This window comes from Mesoplodon bidens (genome assembly GCF_964165515.1).
Source record: "Mesoplodon bidens genome assembly, chromosome: 1".
NCBI classification, from domain to species: Eukaryota; Metazoa; Chordata; class Mammalia; order Artiodactyla; family Ziphiidae; genus Mesoplodon; species Mesoplodon bidens.
The window spans coordinates 16,891,357-16,912,369 of record NC_138176.1 but is presented as its reverse complement, the minus strand read 5'-3'; the positions used below and the strand labels follow the sequence as shown (position 1 = coordinate 16,912,369).

The 21,013-nt window shown below is 53.5% G+C and overlaps 1 protein-coding gene across 5 annotated transcripts in view; it reads right to left on the bottom strand.

The window, feature by feature from the left end:
• The window catches only part of AFAP1L2 (actin filament associated protein 1 like 2), a 99,887-nt gene continuing 78,874 nt past the window's right edge, over positions 1-21,013 (bottom strand). The window contains exons 6-19 of one of the 5 annotated variants that reach the window (XM_081228297.1): positions 17,336-17,541; positions 15,993-16,172; positions 15,195-15,284; positions 13,630-13,714; positions 13,014-13,118; positions 10,112-10,323; positions 8,071-8,216; positions 7,106-7,217; positions 4,667-4,906; positions 4,408-4,582; positions 3,958-4,113; positions 2,316-2,530; positions 2,077-2,199; positions 1-1,200 (exon numbers count right to left, since the gene is read on the bottom strand). In XM_081228297.1, coding sequence (XP_081084423.1) covers positions 1,174-1,200; positions 2,077-2,199; positions 2,316-2,530; positions 3,958-4,113; positions 4,408-4,582; positions 4,667-4,906; positions 7,106-7,217; positions 8,071-8,216; positions 10,112-10,323; positions 13,014-13,118; positions 13,630-13,714; positions 15,195-15,284; positions 15,993-16,172; positions 17,336-17,541 — 2,072 coding nt within the window. In that variant the 3' untranslated portion in view covers positions 1-1,173. Of the gene's footprint in view, positions 1,201-2,076; positions 2,200-2,315; positions 2,531-3,957; positions 4,114-4,407; positions 4,907-7,105; positions 7,218-8,070; positions 8,217-10,111; positions 10,324-13,013; positions 13,119-13,629; positions 13,715-15,194; positions 15,285-15,992; positions 16,173-17,335; positions 17,542-21,013 lie in introns of all 5 variants that reach the window. The other 4 variants (XM_081228299.1, XM_081228298.1, XM_081228300.1 and 1 more) reach the window with 4 other exon arrangements.

Here is a 21,013-nt window from a genome sequence, read left to right as displayed (position 1 = left end):
TAACATTTTATTAAAAAAAAACCAAACAACTAACTCACCACTTGGGACACCAAGTGTTTATGACAAACGAAATAAATGCCCTGGGATTAGAAAGACAATAAGACTCAAAAGACCTTTAGTTCTCGGGAACCAGTGTTAAAGAACTCTGATTCAGAACCCCCAGAAATGAGGCTGAGAGACGATAGGTGAAATGTTCCAACCTGTGTTAACCAATGCCATCAGAAGAGAAGAACGGGCAACACAAAGAACAGCACTGGCAATTTTAAGGAAGAAAGAGACCACCAGAAACAAAATTCGCCCCTTTTTTCTTGGAAAGGGCCTGGACATCGAGCACAACTTAAAAAAACAGGGACTAAGAACATTATGCTAAATAACTCTTCTCTTAAAAATCGCCTCACCACAGGACTGACTCTGTAAACACAGGGTAATCTTGTTTCTATGGTAATGTAAAATGTCAGTTAAATCTCAAAAGACACTTTTCACTGTTCTAAATTACAGGATTTGAAACATTTTTTTTCCTATGTAATACAGCATCACTTAAAATTTTATTTAAAAGCAATTGGTTCTGGCCTGCTTTAGCCTGAAAAAAGTCCTTAATTTACTGGGAACAGGGCCTCAGCTTGGTCCCAAATGTTTTCCCCGTTACCATTTCTCAAAAAACCATAGATGGTTTTACACAGTTGAAGACAAGGACAGTTTAACCCCTGACGCCGCTAAGAATCAGATAGGAGATGACAGCCAGGAGTTTAGACCTTCCCAATCACCAAAGCCATGTGATCGGTGGGACAGGGCCCTGCTACCTTCATTTCTCTTCCACCAAAGTCTCCACATCAGAATCTTTTCACTTAAAAAGCTTGATAAAGCAATTGCTGAAAACTTCAAGGAAGAGACACAGACTACCCCTCAATACAGCAATGTAATGTTTACAACCAATAGACTTCGGTCTCCAAACAAGTCTTTTTTGTTGTTGTTGTCGTATTATTTCCTTTGGCTCTGCAAAGGGGCAGAGCCTCCTCTTAGCTGAAGTTTCCCTTCATAGAACCCCAGTCCTTCCTTTTGCTTGTAAACAGACTCACCCTTTGACAGAGTTGCTGCTTTAACGAAGACTGTAACGAAGCAGGATTGTCACCAAGGTCCATATTGACAGGAGAGTCTCTAGATGAAGTTTGTTTCCTAACTTGCTCCTTTCTTCTCCCATTCCTAGGGTACCATTCAAACACCAGCGTCCCCCCAAAAGAAGAAAGTTAGTTATCCTCTGTAGCCAACCTACGTATTCCTAGAAGAAGCTAGGAATAGAGACGCCAATTAAGTAAGGTTCAACCCCTGTGTGTCCCCCACTGCTCGGAGCACGCGTTCAGAGGTTTCTGAGGCCACGGAGCAGCAGGGAGGGAGGTGAGTGATGTCTGCCGTGGCAGTGGCTCATGTGCTTGCATGGATTTAATACTTAGTCATTGGTGCAGGTGCCTCAAAATATCTCCTGCAGGTAATAAGCAGGATAAAAATAAAGAGCAGAGTTTGCCAAAAACACAGGCAGCTCTAGGCATGCTCTTGACTGTATAAATGAGTCAAGGATTCATAACACTTTTTGTCTAGCCCTCAGGCAAAAACCCAGCAATGGGCATCTGCTCCCTGTTTACGCCTTACTGAGCCTTTGCCACCAGCTGGCCGGATGGCTTTAGGCAAATCCGTCACCTGTCTGAATCTCCTTCTTTAGTTTTCATGGCAGGAGTCCTTCAGAGTCACTGAGGTCTTTTTTAATTGGAAAACTGTCCAGCCCCAGTCTGTCTCTGAACTGCAGCTCTCCCCTGGACTCTACTGATAATCACATGGCGGGCAGTGCAGGGATTCACGCGCCCTCAGGCTGACTCGTAAGGACACTGAACCAAGCGCAAGCACCTTTCTGCTTGGTCAGTGCCAAAGACACAGCAAAGCCCCAGCCCCTGCCTCTTCCTGCTGAGAGCAGAGCCCTCACTCGAAGCAGGAAAGTGCCACCCGCATCAGAAGGGGGCCCCCCACCATAGTGACAGTTCTGCTGCCCACCCGTGGCCCTGAAGGAGGCCGGGAATGACCGCTTACCTTGGCTTTCTGGAGGACGGTGCCTTTGCCCGTGACCATGACCGACAGAGGCCTGTTCTTGAGTGCAGTTGCGGAGTTGACTGGGGTACAGTCCGGGGCAGGAGTCGGGGTGGCGGCTTTGGGCTGTGGCGACAGGAGAGAGGGAGGGCTGAGTTCAGGGCGGGGAGGGTGACCCAGTCCCCAAGCCCAGTCCAGGAGGCCCTGCAAGCAGCTCAGAGGAACGCGGCTCCCGAACTCACTCGGGGGCTCACGTTCTCCAGGTGGGTGGTGTCTACAGTCGTGCCCAGCGTCACGGGCCCGGCCTCGGCCTTCTTCAGGCTGTCCTTCACCTCCACGATGCTGAGCTCCAGGTCCACGCGCCTGCGCTCCTCCACCCTGCACTCCTCGTCGATCTCCTTCAGCTTCTCCTCCAGGCTGGCCGCCGCCCCCTTGTCTGCAGAGAGAAGCCAGTCGGCTGCAGGGAACAAACAGCCCTTCAGCCAGAAGCCCCACCAGGGGGAGGGCAGGATTTGCACACACTGTGCCGGAACAGGACCCCAAGTGGCCCTGGACCACAGGTCTGGCTCCAACACTCAGGGCTGGGATGGGCCCCTGGGTGATGGGCGGCCGCCCAGCCCAGGTCCTGTGTCCGCACTCCACAAAGGCTGGGGAGGCCCCAGAAGAAGAGCTCTGCCTTCACAAGAGGGCCCGAACCTGAGTCCTAAGTCCCTTCTGGTAGAGAGACTCCCAGTTGTTTGGATACCTGCTGTTGTGACAGTGACCCCCGAGGGACAGAGAAGCTTAATTAATGACCCTTGGAGGATGGCTGGGCCGTTGCAGCCTGCCCCACACGGTTCCCTCCATCCTCTGGCGCGTGCTGCTTCCCTGGGCCTAGTGGAGCAGTGGTCCTCAGCCCTGGCACCTTCTCAGCCCTGTTTTATGCTTCCCTCTTCACCCTGGAGTTCTCAGGTTGGTCCTATAGCACCAAGAAATGACGACTTATGAAGAGTCAATCCTAGGAGCTCGCTGCTAGAGGAAAGGATGGTACCACATGTGTTCAATATAGAATCCTGAGCATGAGCGCCTGCTAATGAGGAGTGATGAGAGTGCTCTGAAATGGACTGTGGTGATGGCTGCACAACTCTGTGAACACACTGAAAACCACCTGTAAATGGGTTATCGCATGGTCTGTGAATTCTCTCTCAATGGAGATGTAATATTTAAAAAAAAACAAAAACAAACCAGCGGGTCACTTTGTGCCCCCATGACCTTCCACCACCAAGCATGTTATAAGCTTCCCAGAGAGCCCAAACCTGTTTGTTAGTGTGAGTCTGCAGTTTAAATATTAAATGAGCCCAGAGTTACTCTCTGAAAACGAAGTCAAATGCTGCTGAAAGGTCTTGGGAGAGACAAGGTGCTAGGAAACGGCTGAAGAATCACATGAGGATGACTTGGAAAATAATCTCCAAGGATTCAGATTTCTTTAAAAATGAACACAAACTTAAGGTGCTTGTAAAGAAATGACCAGATGAGGCATGAGAGATGTGGTTAATGTGGAAACCATGACCCGGGGCTCCCATCAGCCAGCCCAGATGGCAGGAAAAGACCTTGGCACTGCATTAGAAGATGGGCCAAAAAATATTCGTTTGTTTTGAGTGAGAATCAAACATTTCAGGTCTAAACACAATTTTTAGAGAATTTCCTCCTTTAACCAGCTTTTCCAACTACGTCCTGGTAACAGGACAGCAACCCTTCAGACAGGCTGGAGGGGGAGGACTTTGCAGGGAGCATCCACCTGTGCCAAAGGCTGACGGGGCTGCAGCCCAGGTGCATAGGTCCGGATTCTTCCCCCGGGAAGCCCAGGCCCCTCCGCGGGCCCTCTCTGCTGGGGGGCCCCCTTACCTGTACACTTCAACAGGGTCTCCTTCAACTCCCGTTTCTCCCTCCGGAGCTGAGCCAGGTGCCCCCGGATTTCTTCCTTCTTCTTCTCAAGCCTCTCCTTCTCCTCTGTGTACCGCTTCACCTCGGCTTCTGTCCTGTTCTTGCCAAGTTTGATCTCTACAGACCCAGAGAGGGGAACCCCCGGGTCAGCCAGGCTGGCCCCTGAGGGCTGTCCCACCCCACTCTACAGGCTCAGACGGAACCCAGGGCTTTGGCAGTAGATTAGAGCTGGATGCCAGGCCGGCCTAGCACGGATAGAAAAGGAAATGGGGCCCACCCTTTCTTTGCTGCGTGACGTTGGGCAAGGCCTTCACCTCTCTGAGCCTCTGTTTCCTCATCTGAAAGGGAGGGAATTGGGCTAACTTCTCCAAGCCCTTTCCAAAACCTTCAACTGTTATCTAGCACAGGCACCTGCATTGGTTGCCTTCAACCTGTCTTTCACAGGTGGGCTGGCCCCGGCTGGGGCGACGGGCACAGTGTCAGGGCAGCTCGGTGGGAAGGAGATCTTCTGATGTTCAGTCTGGATTTTGACTGCCGTGATTCCCAGGGAAGGCTCCTCAGGTTCCTGACTCTCCTGCTGCATCTGCTTTGGGAGAAAGCAAACAGGACCCAGCTGTTTGAGGCACCCCAGAAGGTGAGGCCAGCTCACCTGCTGGGAGACCCCCTGTACCTGCAACTCAGGGTTCTCTGGAGACTTCACGAGGGGCTCATCGGGGGTGGGGTTCAGGTCTGCAGGGAGGGCCTCGGCCGGAGGGTCCGGCTGGGGCAGCGTGGGCGAGGAGGCCTGGGCCTGTGCACCACCGGAGCCGTGCAGGAAGGACTTGACGGGCGTGAGGTCCAGGTATACACGGTCGGGGTCAGGCTCACTTGGAGCATCTGTCGCAGGAGCAGCTTCCTCAGGGGCCTCCCCCTGCATAGGGAAGAGACGGGGGGGCTTTCTCCACTGCCTCGGCTCCCTGGGCTCTGGAGGGGGCCCTGCCGCAGGCCTCCTGTCCCCTCCCTTGTGCCGGAGTTCGCAGGGCCTCCTTCCCAGGGAGCCTCCTGCTGAGCTGGAGTTAGAAGGCCTGGGTCTGCCATTCAAGAGCTGGGGGACCAGGAGACAGTACTTCATCTTCCCGACCTCACTTCCTCATCTGGAGAGAAGAGACTAGTAGTACCTCCCTATCAGGTGGCTGGGATTAAATGAGATAACCCACAGAAGCCCTGAGCACAGAGGCCCATGCGCAGTAAAGGAAACCTGCTGTCAGGGGGATTATTCCACCTCAGCTGTGAGCCTCAAAGGCTAATGGTGTCTGGACAGCTACATGTAAAAGAATGAGATAGAACATTTCCTCAAAAATAATCTCAAAATGGATTAAAGACCTCAGTGTAAGACCTGAAACTATAAAACTCCTAGAAGACAACACAGGCAGAACACTCTTTGACATAAATCATAGCAAGATCTTTTTGGATCTGTCTCCTAAGGCAAAAGAAATAAAAGGAAAAATAAACAAATGAGATCTAATTAAACTTAAAAGCTCTTGCACAGCAAAGGAAACCACCGATGAAATGAAAAGACAGCCTATGGAATGGGAGAAAATATTTGCATATGATATGACCGACAAGGGGTTAACATCCAAAATATATAAATAGCTCATACAACTCAATATAAAAAGAAAAAAATCAAAAAACGGGCAGAAGTCCTGAACAGACATTTTTCCAAAGAAGACATACAGATGGCTCATAGGCGTGTGAAAAGATGCTCAATATCACTAATTATTAGAGAAATGCGAATCAAAACCACCACAAGATACCACCTCACACCTGTCAGAATGGCTATCTTCAAAAGCCTATAAATAACAAATGTTGGCGAGGATGTGGAGAAAAGGGAAGCCTTGTGCACTGTTGGTGGGAATGTAAACTGGTGCGGCCACTATGGAAAACAGTATGGAGGTTCCTCAAAACAGTAAAATAGAACTACCATCTGATCCAGCAATTCCACTCCTTGGTATATATCCAGAAAAAGCAAAAGCACTAATTTGGAAAGCTATACACACCTCAGTGTTCATAGCAGCACTATTTACAGTAGCCAAGATATGGAAGCAACCCTAGTGTCCAACAGATGAATGGATAAAGAAGATGGATGTACGTATTATATATGTGCTTGTGTGTATATACACACACACACACACAGAATATTAACCATAAAAAAGGATGGAATTCTGCCATTTGCAGCAACATGGATGAACCTAGAGAATATTACGCTTAGTGAATAAGTCAGACAGAAAGATAAATACTGTATGATACCACTTATATGTGGAATCTAAAAAATAATACAAACAAATGAATATAGCAAAACAAACAGATTCACAGATACAGAGAACAAACTAGTGGTTACCAGTGGGGAGAGGGTAGGTGGGAAGGGCAAGATAGGGGTATGGGATTAAGAGATACAAACTGCTATGTTGATAAGCAACAAGGGTATATTGTACAGCACAGGGAATTACAGCCATTATTTTGTAATAACTTTTTTTTTTGTTTTTTTGCGGTACGCGGGCCGCTCCTTGTTGTGGCCTCTCCCGTTGCGGAGCACAGGCTCCGGACGCGCAGGCTCAACGGCCATGGTTCACGGGCCCAGCCGCTCCGCGGCATGTGGGATCTTCCCGGACCGGGGCACAAACCCGCGTCCCCTGCATCGGCAGGCGGACCCTCAACCACTGCGCCACCAGGGAAGCCCCTGTAATAACTTTCAGTGGAATATAATCTACAAAAATACTGACTCACTGTGCTGTAAGCCTGAAACTAATATAATATTGCAAATCAGCTCTACGTCAGTTTTTTAAAAAGGCTAATGGTGTTGCTGCTCCCCATCCCACCGCCACACCCCGCACCCCTGGCACTGACCAGGGTGGTTAACCAGCTGTTTTATCTAGACAAGTCCCCAAGCCAGGCAGACGGCACCGCCCCACTATACAAAATATGACCTCGTTGCGCCTCGGTTTCTGCACTGATGGCCCTGAGGGTGACCTGGAGTCCATTCCTCTTAGGGACCATCTAACGATCTCTGGCATTGAGGCTTGGCAGGAAGAGGATGGGCAGCCCCAGGCTGCAGCCCAGCCGGCGCCCTTACCACAGCCGTCAGCTCCGACACCTCCACGTCATCATACAGCAGCTCCTGGTGATGCTGGCTGGGCAGGCCGTCAATGTAAGTGTTCGGCTCCGAGAACTTTCTCTGCATCAGTCTGGAAGACATGGCGAAAGAGGATTCAGGACAGGGTGCTAAAAGCCACCAGTCTCAAAGGAGTCATAACAATGAGAGGTGCAGAGAAATCTGTGGGCTGTGCAGGAGGCCTGGGGACTAGCTCTGACCTCATTTTAAAACAGATTATTTAGGGGTATCCCCTCCCTCTCTCCCCAGGGCCTTCTTACTAGAACTCCTGGTTGTGAATTTCTCTTCCCGAAAAACGAACTTCCCTCACCCCATACCCATCCTCTTGGGATCCTTTTGCCATCTTCTCGCCCTGATTTCTCCTTTTCAGGATCTCCTTCCAACAACGACAGAATCCTTTCTCGCTTCATCTTCACAATACACTTGGCCAGCACAGACCAGATGCCTTCCCCATTTTGGCTCAGCCGGCTTCCACCCATGCTACTTCTACCCCCCGACCCAGGACCACTTCTCCCCGAGTCCCAGTTTGCTCATCTCGGAAGCAGAAGTACCACCCCTGCCCTGCTTATTCCAGGGTGTGCTGGGACCCAGCGATGGAGCCATGGGGAAGTGCTGCCTTCACAGTAAGGAAAGCAGAAGGCCAGGAAAGGCGCCAACTCTGCCTTCAAGAGCTGGAGGGCGTCTCATGAGAACCAGGGATGCTGTGGCTGCCCCCGGGCCAGAGGCCTGGCTCAGCTCTTTGCTGGGCCTCCTGCAGGGCTGCTCCCTGGCCCTGGCCTGCCTGCTGCTGGGTAGAACAGGGCCCACCCTGAGTTCCCAGCTGCCACCCTGCTCGACTGACCACCAGAGGCCAGCCTGGGCCTCGGTCTAGAAGCATGGCTGCTGGGAGTGGGAGGGTGCAAAGCAGGAGGCCCCTTAATACTCACAGCAGAGAGGTTTTGGCGGCGCTTACGATACAGGAAACCCTATCGGCATCCACATAGTCATAAGTGAATTCTTCTGGGTCTGTCTTGGAGCCCGACTCAGAGAGCAGGAGGCCTAGCCAGTGGCCCATTTCCTCGGAAGACTTGGCCTGGGAGGAGGCCAAGAGGGACATGAGCAGGGCTGGAGTGTGCTGCCTGGTGCCCCACCCCTGCCCTGATGCCCACCCCGGGCAAGGCCTCTGAGAGCCCTGGGGCCATGCTCTTCATTTTCACTAGCATGTCCCATCCCCCAGGGACCCCAAATGATATTTCCTGCTACTAGTGACACCCTGGTGCCACCTCAATGATGCTGTGGACATTTGTCCCAAGTATCACATGTGATGTTTATAAACATGTATTTCTGGAAGGCTAATAGACCGGGAGAGGACTGTTAAAATGTATGTATTTTAGGTCAACACCTCTATTTTATGAATGATCACATTTCAGTTTACAACCCTAGTCCATTTATACAAGACTACCTGGATCCCTAAGAAATAACAAAATTCAAATTTATTTTTGTTTATGGTTTCAGTAGTCAAGATGTCTTATACACGTCACACCAGGTCAGCTGCCTCTGACAAATCGTGAACTAAATTCCAGTGAAGTTGGTGCCTGATTTTCTCCAGGGGACAATGCATTCTAATCAAATATGTATTATTTCTATTAAAATGCCAACAGGGTTTCTGGGCTTTATAATGAGAAAGAACTGGGAATTCTATAAATACTACAGGTTTACTTTCATGAGGAAAAACAGTCACCACGCTGGCATTACACAACACCACTCTGCCACCTTATTGCTCTTTTCTCGCGATCAGAGGGGCAGCTAAAAGTGCAGTTTGACATTTAGCTGGTTTCCTTTCCCCACTCATTTTCAAGTGGATTTCTCAATACAGCTTTTCACGGGCTGCTTCTAGTTCCTGCTACCAGCATCCCTGCCCTGGGCGATGGTAACAGCTTCCTAACGGGTCTCATTTTATCCCTTCCTGTCCCCCTCTCCTCCGTCCCCCACCCAGCAGCTGGAGGAAGAATCTTGGAATCCAAATCTGAACACGCCACCCTCCCTTGAAACCCTTTAGGCTCTCCCACTGCTCTTAGGATCAGCCCCCCCTTCCCTCCCCACCTTGTCCCACAGGATCTCCCTACACCAGCCCCCATCCGCCCAGCACGCAAACTTTCCTACCTATCCATAGCGCCTGCCCCACTGCTGAGTGATTACTAAGTAATCAGTTGGGCAACCACTGAATAATATCCCACTCTCGTACTAGCATGTAAGTTCCACGACAGGGAGTCTGTCTGGTCCACCCTATCACTGCTGAATAGGTATCTATCAACAGGATGGATGGATGCAGGAATGAATACAAGCTTGTCCCTGGGAAGCAATTGGGATGTGGCTCTTTTAGCCACCAGAGGGCAGTATTGGAGCAAAATCTGGATGAAGATCCCTGGATACAGGACTAGATGAACATGAACTGGGGTGTGTGCTTAAGTGCTTGTAAAGCCCTCTGGCTCAGGCCTGCCCGGCTCATTGCAAGGCATTAGGCCACCTCTTATTTTTGTAAATATAACATCGAACAGAGGATGGGGAGTGGGAATAATGTAATTGTGTCACAAACCGTATTATTCCCCCCCAGATAAGCCCTAACAGTCAGCATTTTTACGTACTGGCCCCCATCTGGTGATACACAAACGAAATCACAAACCCGCTTTGAGTCCCCAGAAAGTTTTTCCAGTAGCTCAGAGAGTTATAAATACTCCTCCTGCCCTAAGTGCAGGAAATAGCTCATTGTCCCGTTCCTATAACACAACCACCCTGAGGTCAGAAAGGGAATGGAAATTTTTAAAAAATGCAAACAATCTCAGGCAAAGGAAGTAAAAATAAAGGGTGGCTAAGTTGACTCTCTCATTGTAAGACTGCGGTCCTCAGGACCTGCGGCAAACAGCCGTGACCGCGACCTCTGCCCCGGCCGTGCCTCCCCACTCCCACCCAGCCAGAGGCCAGCGGTACCTCGAGCTTGGCCAGCTCTTCGCCATCGTGGAGGATGCGGAAGGAGTAGAGGTGGTCGGGACTCGGGTCCGGCACCACCTCACAGCCCACCAGGCTGAGGGGCTGCTGGGCCGCCTTGCTGCGGTTCCGGTCCTGGTAGAAGTACAGGTGACTGTCCCTGACGGAGCACCAGCGCGACTTCCACTGGCTGTTCACCAGCACGTTCAGGTAACCTGCGGGGTGGGACGCGGCTTCAGGGCGGGTGGGTGGCTGAGGGCCGCCCTTGCCTCCAGACCCCTGGAGAGGCTCCTCCAGATCTCAGCTCCAAGGCTTGCCATGCTTTGCCCAAGAGACTTTCCTGCCTCGTAGAGGCTGTGAATTCTCCTTTGTGTTCGCTGCTAAATCCTTTGAAGGTGGGCAGCACCGTGCTACTGGGTTTTGAGAAAGGCCTGTCCAGAGGGAAGTGAGTCCAGAGGAAAGTGCCCTGCCTGGACCAGGGAGAGAGCGTGTGTGTCTGCATGCGTGTGTGTGTGTCTGCGTGTGTGTGTGCAGGACCGAGGCTGGCACCCCCACCCCGGCCTCCTTGTCTCCCTTCCCCCGCCCCTGCCGGCCCGGGCCACCTGCAGGAAGCTCGCCCCAGCCAGGGTGTCCTGGCCGCAGGTGCGACCCCGTCACCTCCACAGCCTTAGTTCCCTCAGCTCCCCTGACACCTTGCCATCCCCGGTCGCTGGGTCTCAGCCTGCAAAGGCCTCTCCCCCCTCGGCCAGCTCCTCCACGTCCTCCTAGAGATGGCTGGCCCTCCTGGGTCCTGCCCTCCCTGCTCAGTCGGCCTTCAGAACACTTGAGTCCTGGAACAGCGACATTCTCCCCATCCATGTCAGCCTCCCAATGGGACACAGAGCTTGTCAAGGGCAGAAACTTGCCACGTTCGTCTCCAGCGCCTGGGTCTGTGCCCCTTGGCCTCTCCACCAGGGAGCCCTTCTTTCTCCACCGGCACACAGGGGCTGCCAGTGCTGGGGTGCACCCATCGTGTAGGCCTTCCTTGTTTTTAAATGGTTGCATGTGTTGGGTTCAACTTCCTCCCCAACTTAGATGAATATGTACGGAGCTGACACCGTGTGCCAAGCACAGCCTTGTCCCTGGGGCTGGAAAGATCCGTAAACATCCAGTCTTCAGGCCCCTCTGCCTGCCCCACACACCGTGGGTTGACATCTCTGTGCTGCTTCACCTTCCCACAGGCACTGGCTTACAAAGCGGGTGCCTTCTCCATCCTAAGGGGCCAGCAGCTGCTCTGAACCGTAGCCGGGAAGAACTGGGCCCATGCAACAGGGTCAAAGTGCACGGCCACCTTCGCACGCAGTCCAGTGCTGGACCCGCAGTGGGGGTGAATTTCTCAGGGCCACGAGACCATCACATCACAGGAGCAAAGTGGAAGAATGTGAGCCCAGGGCCCAGGAACTCTGGCTCGTTCAGGCAGGCGCCCCACTCGCCCATCACAATTCTCTGGACCAAAGAGAGGCGGGGAGCTTGGATACCGAGTCCTGGGAAGGAGAGTATCTGTGTTCCCTCCGGCCCTTCCCCAGCCACAGGGGACAGGAGCATGCTTCCCTGCTGAGTAACTGCCAGCAAGAACCCAGCCACATCTCCCAAAGTGACTCACTGGGACCAGGCTCCCAGGCCCAACACTGTGCCCTGTGAGGCCACAGGGGCTGGCAGAGCTGGGCCATTAACCTGGCACGCTGGCCAGAGAACCAGGAGGCTCCAAAGGTAGGGCCCTGTCTGCTGCTGCCTTCCTGTTCCTCCAGCCCACCCTGCCAGCCACAAAACGCAGAGCTGAACTGGGACTCAGGAAAAGAGCCCAGGGCTGGTACACGGGTTCCATGAGGAGGAGGAAAAGGCCCAAAGATGGACAGTAGTGGCCCTCAGGCTCCGGGGGGTAAGTATAGCAATGAGCTTTGAGTTGGAAGCCAGGATGTTTTCTGGGAAAGGTCTCTCTCCCTGTCTCTCTCTCCTGTCATCAGTTTCCTCAAGGCCGAGTAAGGGCAGCAGAGATGACCTGGAGGGCCTCCCAGCACTCACACATTCCCTCTGTACCAGTGACACGGGCTTTTGTCATCCCCTTAACGGGTCTTACCAGTGCCCCCTCAGAGTCTTTGCTCCTGCCCGCGGGGGCCATCCCAGCCCGTTTAGCTCCCGCCCGGCCTTGGCGGCTCAGGCCCAGAAAGCCATCCATCTCTGTCTACAGAGTAAGAAAGGTTCCTTCTGGGCTTCCCTGGTGGTGCAGTGGTTGAGAGTCCGCCTGCCAGTGCAGGGGAAACGGGTTGGTGCCCCGGTCTGGGAGGATCCCACATGCCGTGGAGTGGCTGGGCCCGTGAGCCATGGCCGCTGGGCCTGCGCGTCCGGAGCCTGTGCTCCGCAACGGGAGAGGCCACAACGGTGAGAGGCCCGCGTACCGCAAAAAAAAAAAAAAAAAAAAAAAAAGTTCTTTCTGTTCCTGAGTCCTTGTAGCTACTAAGATGGCACAGTGTGTGGTTATGGGTATAAGGCCATCATCTCTGTTGAGCTGTAAGCTCTCAGGACTGTGTCCTCCACCTGCTTGGGCCCCTTTCCCTAACACCCTGCCTACCGTGCTCCATACACATCGATCAAATGAACATATAACTTTAAAGACTGTTAGGAGGACGGCCATCAATTACCCTTCACTTACGCACACTGCAGCAAGAGGGTCTGGCTGGTGAGGCATAAAGAGATACCTGCGGCGAAGATCAGCGGAAACCGGGTACCATGGGCTCACTTGCTCAAGAGGTGCTACATCAAAACCCCAAATCCCTGCCCTGGCCATCTGAGCTGCCTTCCTGGAGACAGGCTGCGGCCCAGTGGGGGAGCCCGCCCTCTGGCCCAGGAGGCAGCTGTTGAATCTTACTGGATGTCTCGAGGGACCTTTCCGGAGGCTCCAGCGAGGTAGATTTCTTCCTGCCCAGGTTCATTAGGTTGCTCAGTTTGAGGCCAGCAGAACATTTCTTCTTGACTGTCAAGATGAGAAAAAAAACCTTCAGCCTTGCACACAGCCTACCGATGTGCCCTCATGGGAGACGGAAAAATGAGCAGACCTGTCCCTGTCCTGTCTGCCCCTCCCTGTGTGCGCACGCGCACACACACGCGCGCACACAGGTCTGTGCCCCAAACTCGGATCCACAGGCCAGTCAGGTGTCTCTAGAGGCACACCAACCTCTCTTACAGAACATGTCAGCTCTGGAGAATCTTTACAGACTGAATTGGCTCAGAGAGATCTGAACTAGGGTTAGCAAACAAGAGATGAAAGAATATTCTACCCCCAGCAATTCATGAAACGTAACTTCAGTTTGGTCCTCTCTCCTTTTTTCCGGGATCTATCAGCTGTATACTTCTGAGCAGTTTAGAAACTGGAGGCATGCTGGAATGAGTCGTTAGAACTCTGTAGGGTTGAGCCAGACAGCCGAGCCTCACAGCCCGGGATACCACCCCTCCCAACCCTAGGCCGAGAGCCAGAGCGTTTGTACCGTCTTTGGTCTCTGGGACCTCAGGATGGCCATCTATGGAGCTTCCATACTCCGAGGCTGACAGGTACTTCTCAGTTATATCTGGCTGTAGAAGAGAGAGAGACAAGTGGGTGATCTTGTCTGGGAATGGTTACCTGGGAGACCACAATTTAAGGGAAAATAATAGATGACTCTTGGGTGTAGGCTAGGGGTCACCTTGGAGTCCAAGTCACTGGTGGGACATGGCCAGGCTTCCCTGGGGCTCCCTGAAGGACCTGCCTTTGCCTTCCCTTGTGAGGTTCCCCACCCCATCCCAGAGCGTCGGTCCCTTCTTCAGGCCACCGCATATCCTTGATCATGAGTTCTCAAGATGACTCCTCCACTTGGTGTGACAGTGGCTCCGTGGCCAGTGGGCAGGGCAGGTAGCCAGCCCCAGGGTGCACGAGAGTCAGCATCGCAACTGAAGCTGGGACCCAGCCATACCAGGACGTCTTTTGAGAGTTGACTGTACTACCAACGCAGCAGGCCTTGGAGAAGGGCTGGCTTGTCTTCACAGGGTCAGACCACGATTTGAATCCCACCTGGAGCATTCTCCAGTGCGGCAGGGCCTCTCTGAGCCCCACCCTGTATGTGTATAAAATAGGGATAACAGCCCTGTCTGCATTCTCAGGGCTGTTGGGGGACTAGAGACAGTCCCTAGAGTAGACACTCAGAAGATTCCAATCAGGCTCCCTTCTAGAACCACTGACTCCAGAACCCCTGGAAAACAAGCCCAGCGACTCCCAACCAACCAGGCCTTCGCTGAGGACCAAGGACTGCGGTACCTGGCCAGGGAATCTGGGTGCTGGGTCTTTAGGGAGAGGTCTTGTTTCTCACCCCAATGTGAAGGAATCTCCAAGTTTACTCTGACTTTGGTTTTCGTGTCAATGACCAAGGAATGAATAAGAACGAAAACATCAGCCCCTCTCCATCACTCTAGAAGGCTGTGGGTTTTCCTCCTTGGGGGTGACCCGTGCCTTCCTCAAGAGCAGAGGGCCTCCTCCCTGCTCAAGGCCTCTGCCCACCCTCTGCCTTCCTCCCCGCTGGGGGTGGGGACCCCAAGATGAGCCACAGGGACCCTCTGTGCACAGCAGCGTTCCGGGCACCCACCTGGAGACATGGAATGTGACCCCGCAGTGACAGCCCTCCCCTCAGCCAGCACCCAGCCCAACGTTCTCAACTTTGACCCTAAAGCAGGGGTCCCACAGCTCCATGCAAATCAGCAGTAGGGCCCTTTGGTTGCCCCTGAAATTCTACTGGGGACTAAGTGGGAAGGAAGAGCCTCAAAAAATAAATCTCCCTGCCCAAGAACGGAGGCAAAGCGACTTTTGTCCCAATAAACCTTCCCCCAAGCAAGAAAACATTGTAGGCTTCTATTATTCTCATCAGTTTCCCTGCCAAGCTGAAGCTACTGCGCTTAGCCAAGCACTGTATGTTTCTTATCAACTGGGCTGAAGTGCAAGAGCAAAGCTCCCCATCTTAACACCCTGAATTTTATGGAGACAAAAATGGAATGGAACTCTCTTTCAGGCAGGGTAGAGGCTTACTTTCGGACAACTCAGGCGCTGGGCATCTGGGGTGTACTGGCTTCCCTCACAAGCTCCTTCAGAAGGCAGGCCACTCACCTCCTGGATGACCTGAAGGAAGAGGAAGACCCTTCAGGCCTGCAGCCACGGCCAGACCAAAGCTGGAGCCCTCCTAGCCACGTGTGGCCTCGGGACCCAGCCGGGGAGGGGGCGTGTTCCTGAGGCCCTGTCTCCTGCAGGCCCCCAGGTGTTTGGTGGTGTGCCAGGGAAGCGGGGCGGTGGGGCAGGGGGCAGGGTTGGCAGCAAAGCCCAAACAGGGCGAGGGCAGCCAGCCCTCAGCTCCTCTCACCCCATCCTGGGCAGGGGGTGGCTGTTCACTGCGGGGGTAAAAACCCACATTTGCCAGATGGCTCTCTGGCTCCGTGGCTCTGGCTCTGGGGGCCGTGGGGCTCTCTGTGGAGGGTCTGCGTGCTGCCTGGGACTCCAGCCTGGATGCTGCCTTGGTCCAGGCCAGGCTCCCAGACATGCCTGTCACAGTCCACCCCAGCTCCCCCGGGAAGGAGCCTTTGAACTGGCTGGCGATGCCTCACTGGAGGCCAGAAGGCAAGTGGATTTCAACTAGAGCCCAAGTCCATTTCCCTAAGGCGGACCGCTACCACCGGTGACGCGGGAAGCCCTGCGAACTTGAAGGATCACAGACACCTCACCCCCGACCATGGCCATCCCTTTGAAAAGGCTGGGGAGCCAGAACTGCAGGAGCCCCTGGGAGCCCCAGAGCGGAGCAGGCCCACTTCCCCCGCAGCCTGGCGCCTCCCTCACCCGGAGCCACTGCTCAGCTTGGTCCTTGCTCTGCAGGCCCAGCACGATCACGTCGGCGCTCATCGGTGTGATCTTCAGCTTGTGCTCCTTCTTCCGCACTTGCTTCTCCTTGTGCACCACACTGCTGCCCAGCAAGTTCACGTCCAGCTGAGGACTGTGGTCCTTGGAGGACTTGTAACACTGGAAGAGGGGAGAGGCGAGACGCTGCTTGGCCAGGTTCAGAGGAGGGGCCACTGGGCAGGGCAGGACCCGCTGAGGGGTGGGCTCTGCACGACAGACCCAAAGGCCGGACACCCCTGTGCAAGTGCGGAGTTGTCACCTCCAACACTGGCAACGCGTGTCCTCGGCGTCAGAGTGACCAGGCAGCTGTCTCTGTCTCCCTCAAGCCTCTTCCTCCCGCTTGCCAGAGATGCCCCAGGGCCCTGCTCATCCAAGCTGCTCTAATCCCACTGCAGACCACGCCGCCGGCTCCTAAAATGTGTCCTCTGCAGGCGACTCCCACCTCTCCAGGGTGGAAGGCACTTTTCCCAGTTCTCTGCCTCTCTGCTGCTGTTCCTTGCTCGGCTGCCCCAGTAAGGGGTCCAAAGGGGATGAAGGCCAAGTTTATCATCCGATTCATTAGGAGATGATGAGTTAGCAGAGAAAGGAGGCGACTCTCTTCCCTACCAGAGGAGAGGCATTACCCCTCTGTTTCTCACTTGTACAATGGGGGTTCTTTACGGGGCTGCTTAACAGGATTACCTGAAAAACACCTGCACACAGCAGGGCGGGTTGTAACCAGTGAAGAAGCGGTGTTTATAATGACTCCATGGAACTTCACGTGGGGACATAAAACCAAAGTTTAATTTAAAGTAACAAGAAACGGGGCTGTGGTCAGACTGCTATCTTCTGATTCCCTTACGGGTCTCATCTTATAATCAGTCATTCAGAATATTCCAACTTTTGAGAAGATACCAGTGGTTCTCATGCTGCACGTGAAAGCAAGAGCCACGGCTGGGGCTGGGGGCTGGGGGCTGGGGGCTGGGTGGGTAGCCCTGCCTGGGCAGCAGGCTCCGCCCCAAAAGGACTGTAAGGAAGAGGAGTCCACAGACCAGGGGACAAAAAGATCCCCGGAAAAAATATCTGTGGGATGGGATCGGGGGGGGGAGGGGAGGGGGCGGTCATCACAGACCCCTTTGAAAGCCTGCTTCCTACTTAAGAGAAAGCACGTTCATCCACACACACGAGGCTCTGCATGGGATTTCGGGCTGCGGAGAAGTAGAAACCCCCTGATGCAACAGGCTCTAAGCACCTGGCATCAGGGACCACCCGCACCTCCACTCCGGGGAGAGGAGGACACTCACCAGGAGCCTGGTGTCCTTGATCACGCAGAGCTGCTTGGCCCACTGGCCCAGCCACTTCTTGCGCCACAGGAAAGCACAGATGCGGGCGTCGCGCATCAGCTCGATGCTGGCCTCGGGCGAGGGCCACTGGTAGGGCGCCGACTTGCCCTTGCTGCTCTCATCCTCGTCGTAGGACTCATAGGAACTGCTCACGGCCTCTCCGTCCTCTGCAAGGAAGAGCCCTCCGTCACAGCTCCAGCGAGCAGGGGATGTTCCGAAACAGGCTTTGCTCCTTCGGGAGGGAGGGGAGCAGGCAGGGGCAGCCAGTGGTCCCCAGGCCACCCCGCCCCCTCCGTGCCCTCGGACCAGCCCACAGTCACCAATCACACACCCAGGCAGACTTGCCGGCCCCCAAACCCCTGAGCAAAGCGCCTTGGATGCTCCCTCCGGCCGCAGACACGGGGGACGTAAAACCAGGAGCCCCCCTCTCCTCCTCAAATCCTGTCGCCTCAGACCCCATGGAAACCTCGGACCAGACACGGCCCTCAGACGCCTGCTCTTGAGAAGTCCAGTGCCCCTGCTGGGGGCCTCCATTTCCTCCGCTGAAGGATGGAGCAGTGGGGGTGAGATCGCTTCTAAGGGCCCAGGAGGAGAGGGTTGCCGTCGGAGCCCAGAGCTGGGCGTGCCTCCAGCAGCGGCCCACTGGGCCTGCCCTGTCCCTGCTTCTGTTCCTGCTGTGGCTCCGTGGACGTAAAAGATGAAACAAAGCACAGCAGGAGCTGGCCCTCGGGGAAGGCGGCCACCCTCGCACTCCTAAAGGCTCTCCTCACAATCGCAGCCCTTCTGGAAAATCGGCTCATCTTCCACAGGCTCCGTTCTCTTTCCCTCCCCACAGAGCACCTCCCGTCACGAACTTAGCGTCTTCGGCTCATCCCCACCTGCTACCCTTCCTTTCTAGCGATGAGCCACCCGCACGTTTTTATTCTGTTTAAAAGAATCCCAAAACGCACCAGATTGCACCCGATCCTGTGCCCGCTCCACAGGCCTCGGTTTCTGCCTCCACCACCCTGCAAGAATTTCTCTGTTCCCCAGGCCTCACTGCCCTATTTAAGGCCAAGAAAAACTAGGTGCAGAAAAAAATCAGTCAGTCAAACCCCGAAATGCAGGACACGGAGAAAGGAGAACCTCAGGGTCCAGGTCCAACCCCTGGCTCAGCACAGGAATCCTGTCTGTCGTAACCCTGCCCCAGCCTCTGCTTGAATGCCCCCGTGGACGGGGAGCTCATACCCCCCGATTGCTGGACAATTCCTTCCATTACTGGGCAGCTCTAACAAAGTCACATCTACTTCCCTGTGACTTCTACAGACACGTTCTGTCCCCTTGAGTCAGAGTGAATGAAACCTCTCTTTCTTCTCCACAATACCCATCAGAAAAGAGACAGCCCATGGGGTCCCCCATCTTCTGTTCTCCAGAAGCCTCTTAAACTACCTGCATAGCTAGGTTCCTGCAATACTAAGAAAACAGAATCGCATTTGAATTAGAATGAGGCCACGGCCACGGTTACTCTGGCTACAATGCCAATGAAAATGTGTTTTATTTTGCTTTAATATTTCTAAAAGTAATACTTTGACTATTTTAATATCAGTCTTCTTGAAAAGCAGTGTGAGACTACTCCCCTTCCTGGCTTAATAGAAAAGTTGCATAGTTCACAATTTTATACCTATTAAATAAACAAAGATTGAAAATAGTGGTGCTACCCAGTAGGGGACCCTGAACTCCCTCATGTGGCTGGTGGCAATATAAATTAACACCAGCCTCTCAGGAAACAACCTGTCAGCCTGTTGTTTCGAGAGCCATAAAAACACTCATACCCTTTGACCCAGTAATCCCAGTCCTGGGAGTTTATCCTAAGAAACTAGTTTTTTAAAAAGGAAGGAAGCGGGGAAGGTTACATGCATTAAGATATTTATTCAAGTGCTATTCAATAGTCAGCAGAAAGAGACTCAGGAAAGTCCGATCTCATCCAGCGTACCATGCAACCTACCATGCAACCGTAATCAGTGAATGCTCTGAAGACTAGTCTGCAACTTGAGAAACTCCTTAAGATAAGATGGTAAGTGAGAAAGCACAATGAAAATTATCTATGCAAAGAGAACAGTACTGAAAGGCTCAGAGAGAACTCAAGATAGTTGGTTTGATCTGGTGGTAGGATCGGGGTGATTCTGTAAAAAATGTCCCCTTTGTCAGCACTGCATTAGCTGCACAATAAATGAGATAAGAATGATGTGGTCATTGGGATAGCTCTTTCTGTGATAAAGATTAAGAAACGAGGCTACAGAGTTTAGTGTGAAGAAGCTGGCCGAATCCCCCCCCTCCTCCCCGCCCCCGGCTGTTTTGTGCTTCTGGGGTTGCCCCACATGTTCCATGGAGAATTCTAACATCTGCCTCTCTGCCTCCAAGGGCGACGGGGATGCTACCTGGAACAGCTTGGAGGAAATCTAGGGCAAATGTATTGGCCATTTTATTTATCTCTAGGAGTGATCATGGCCCAACCATAAATGGAGGGTATTCTTAAATAGGTACTTGGCTTCTAGAGGTCGCAGGATGAACAGGAGTGTGAAAGGCAGGATGCTCAGATAATTCCATACCCCTTTTTGCTGTCCCCAGGTGGAGACTGCACCCACTGTGTCCCGTGGCATGTCCTCGGGAACAGAGGGCAGGACAGCCATGCCACGCTCTGCATCCTCTAGCCATCTGTTCGGATGCTACAGGCAGGGGTCTGCAGAGGGACAGCACACGGCGTGCGCATGCAGGACCCATGCAAGAGGACGGGAAAAGGGCGGCAGCCACCCTCAGGACATGCACCCCGCCTCAGAGAGGGCCAGGCAGCAGACACAGGATCACCGGCATTCCCGCTCTGGGACAAGCAGTACCCAAGGTGATCGTGGCGTAAACGACTCCTTCAGGCACCTGCACCCATCTGGGGACTCCACTGGGGGGAAATCTGCCAGAATGATCTGTGTGGTATCCAGAAGAACAGACAAAGGTAAGAGGAAGAGAGAGAAGATGAAGAGAGCGGCAGACCCGAATGCAGAGACACAAAGAGATGTGGCGACGCGGCTGCCCTCCCACCAGAAGTTAGTGCGTTCCCATCGGAGATGTGGGCTTGTCAGGTGTACCCCAGCCTGGCCAAGGACATCATTTCCCAGCCCCTTCCCATCCAGAGATGTGACTTCCTGCCACCAATGGAATGTGGGTAGAAGCACTGGGTGTCACTCTGGCTGGTGCCTTTAAGGAGCACATAGAGGTTCTCCACCCTTTCTTTGTGGTGGATTCTGTGGCCTCAGAAGGTGACCAAGCCCACGCTGGACGGAGCCTGCTGACCAGTAACGCCCAGCTGAACTATTCCGTGAGTGAGAATCAGATTTGCATTGGGCTACTCTAAGTTGCAAGAGGGGTCGTTTGTTACAGCAGCTGCCGTTACTGATGTCTACTGTCGCTAGCAGGAGACACCAGCAATGCAGGGACTCTACCTAATAGCTCCTGCACAGGCTGGCAGGGCACTTACTAAACTTGTTCAGAGAGCGGACCTGACCCAGGGAAGCAGCGAGTGGACTGCTGATAAAGCAGGCCAAGAGGCCAAGCAACTGTTCTTTTTCAGGAAGTCAGCAAAATGGCTGTTGGCCAAAGAAGAAGAGC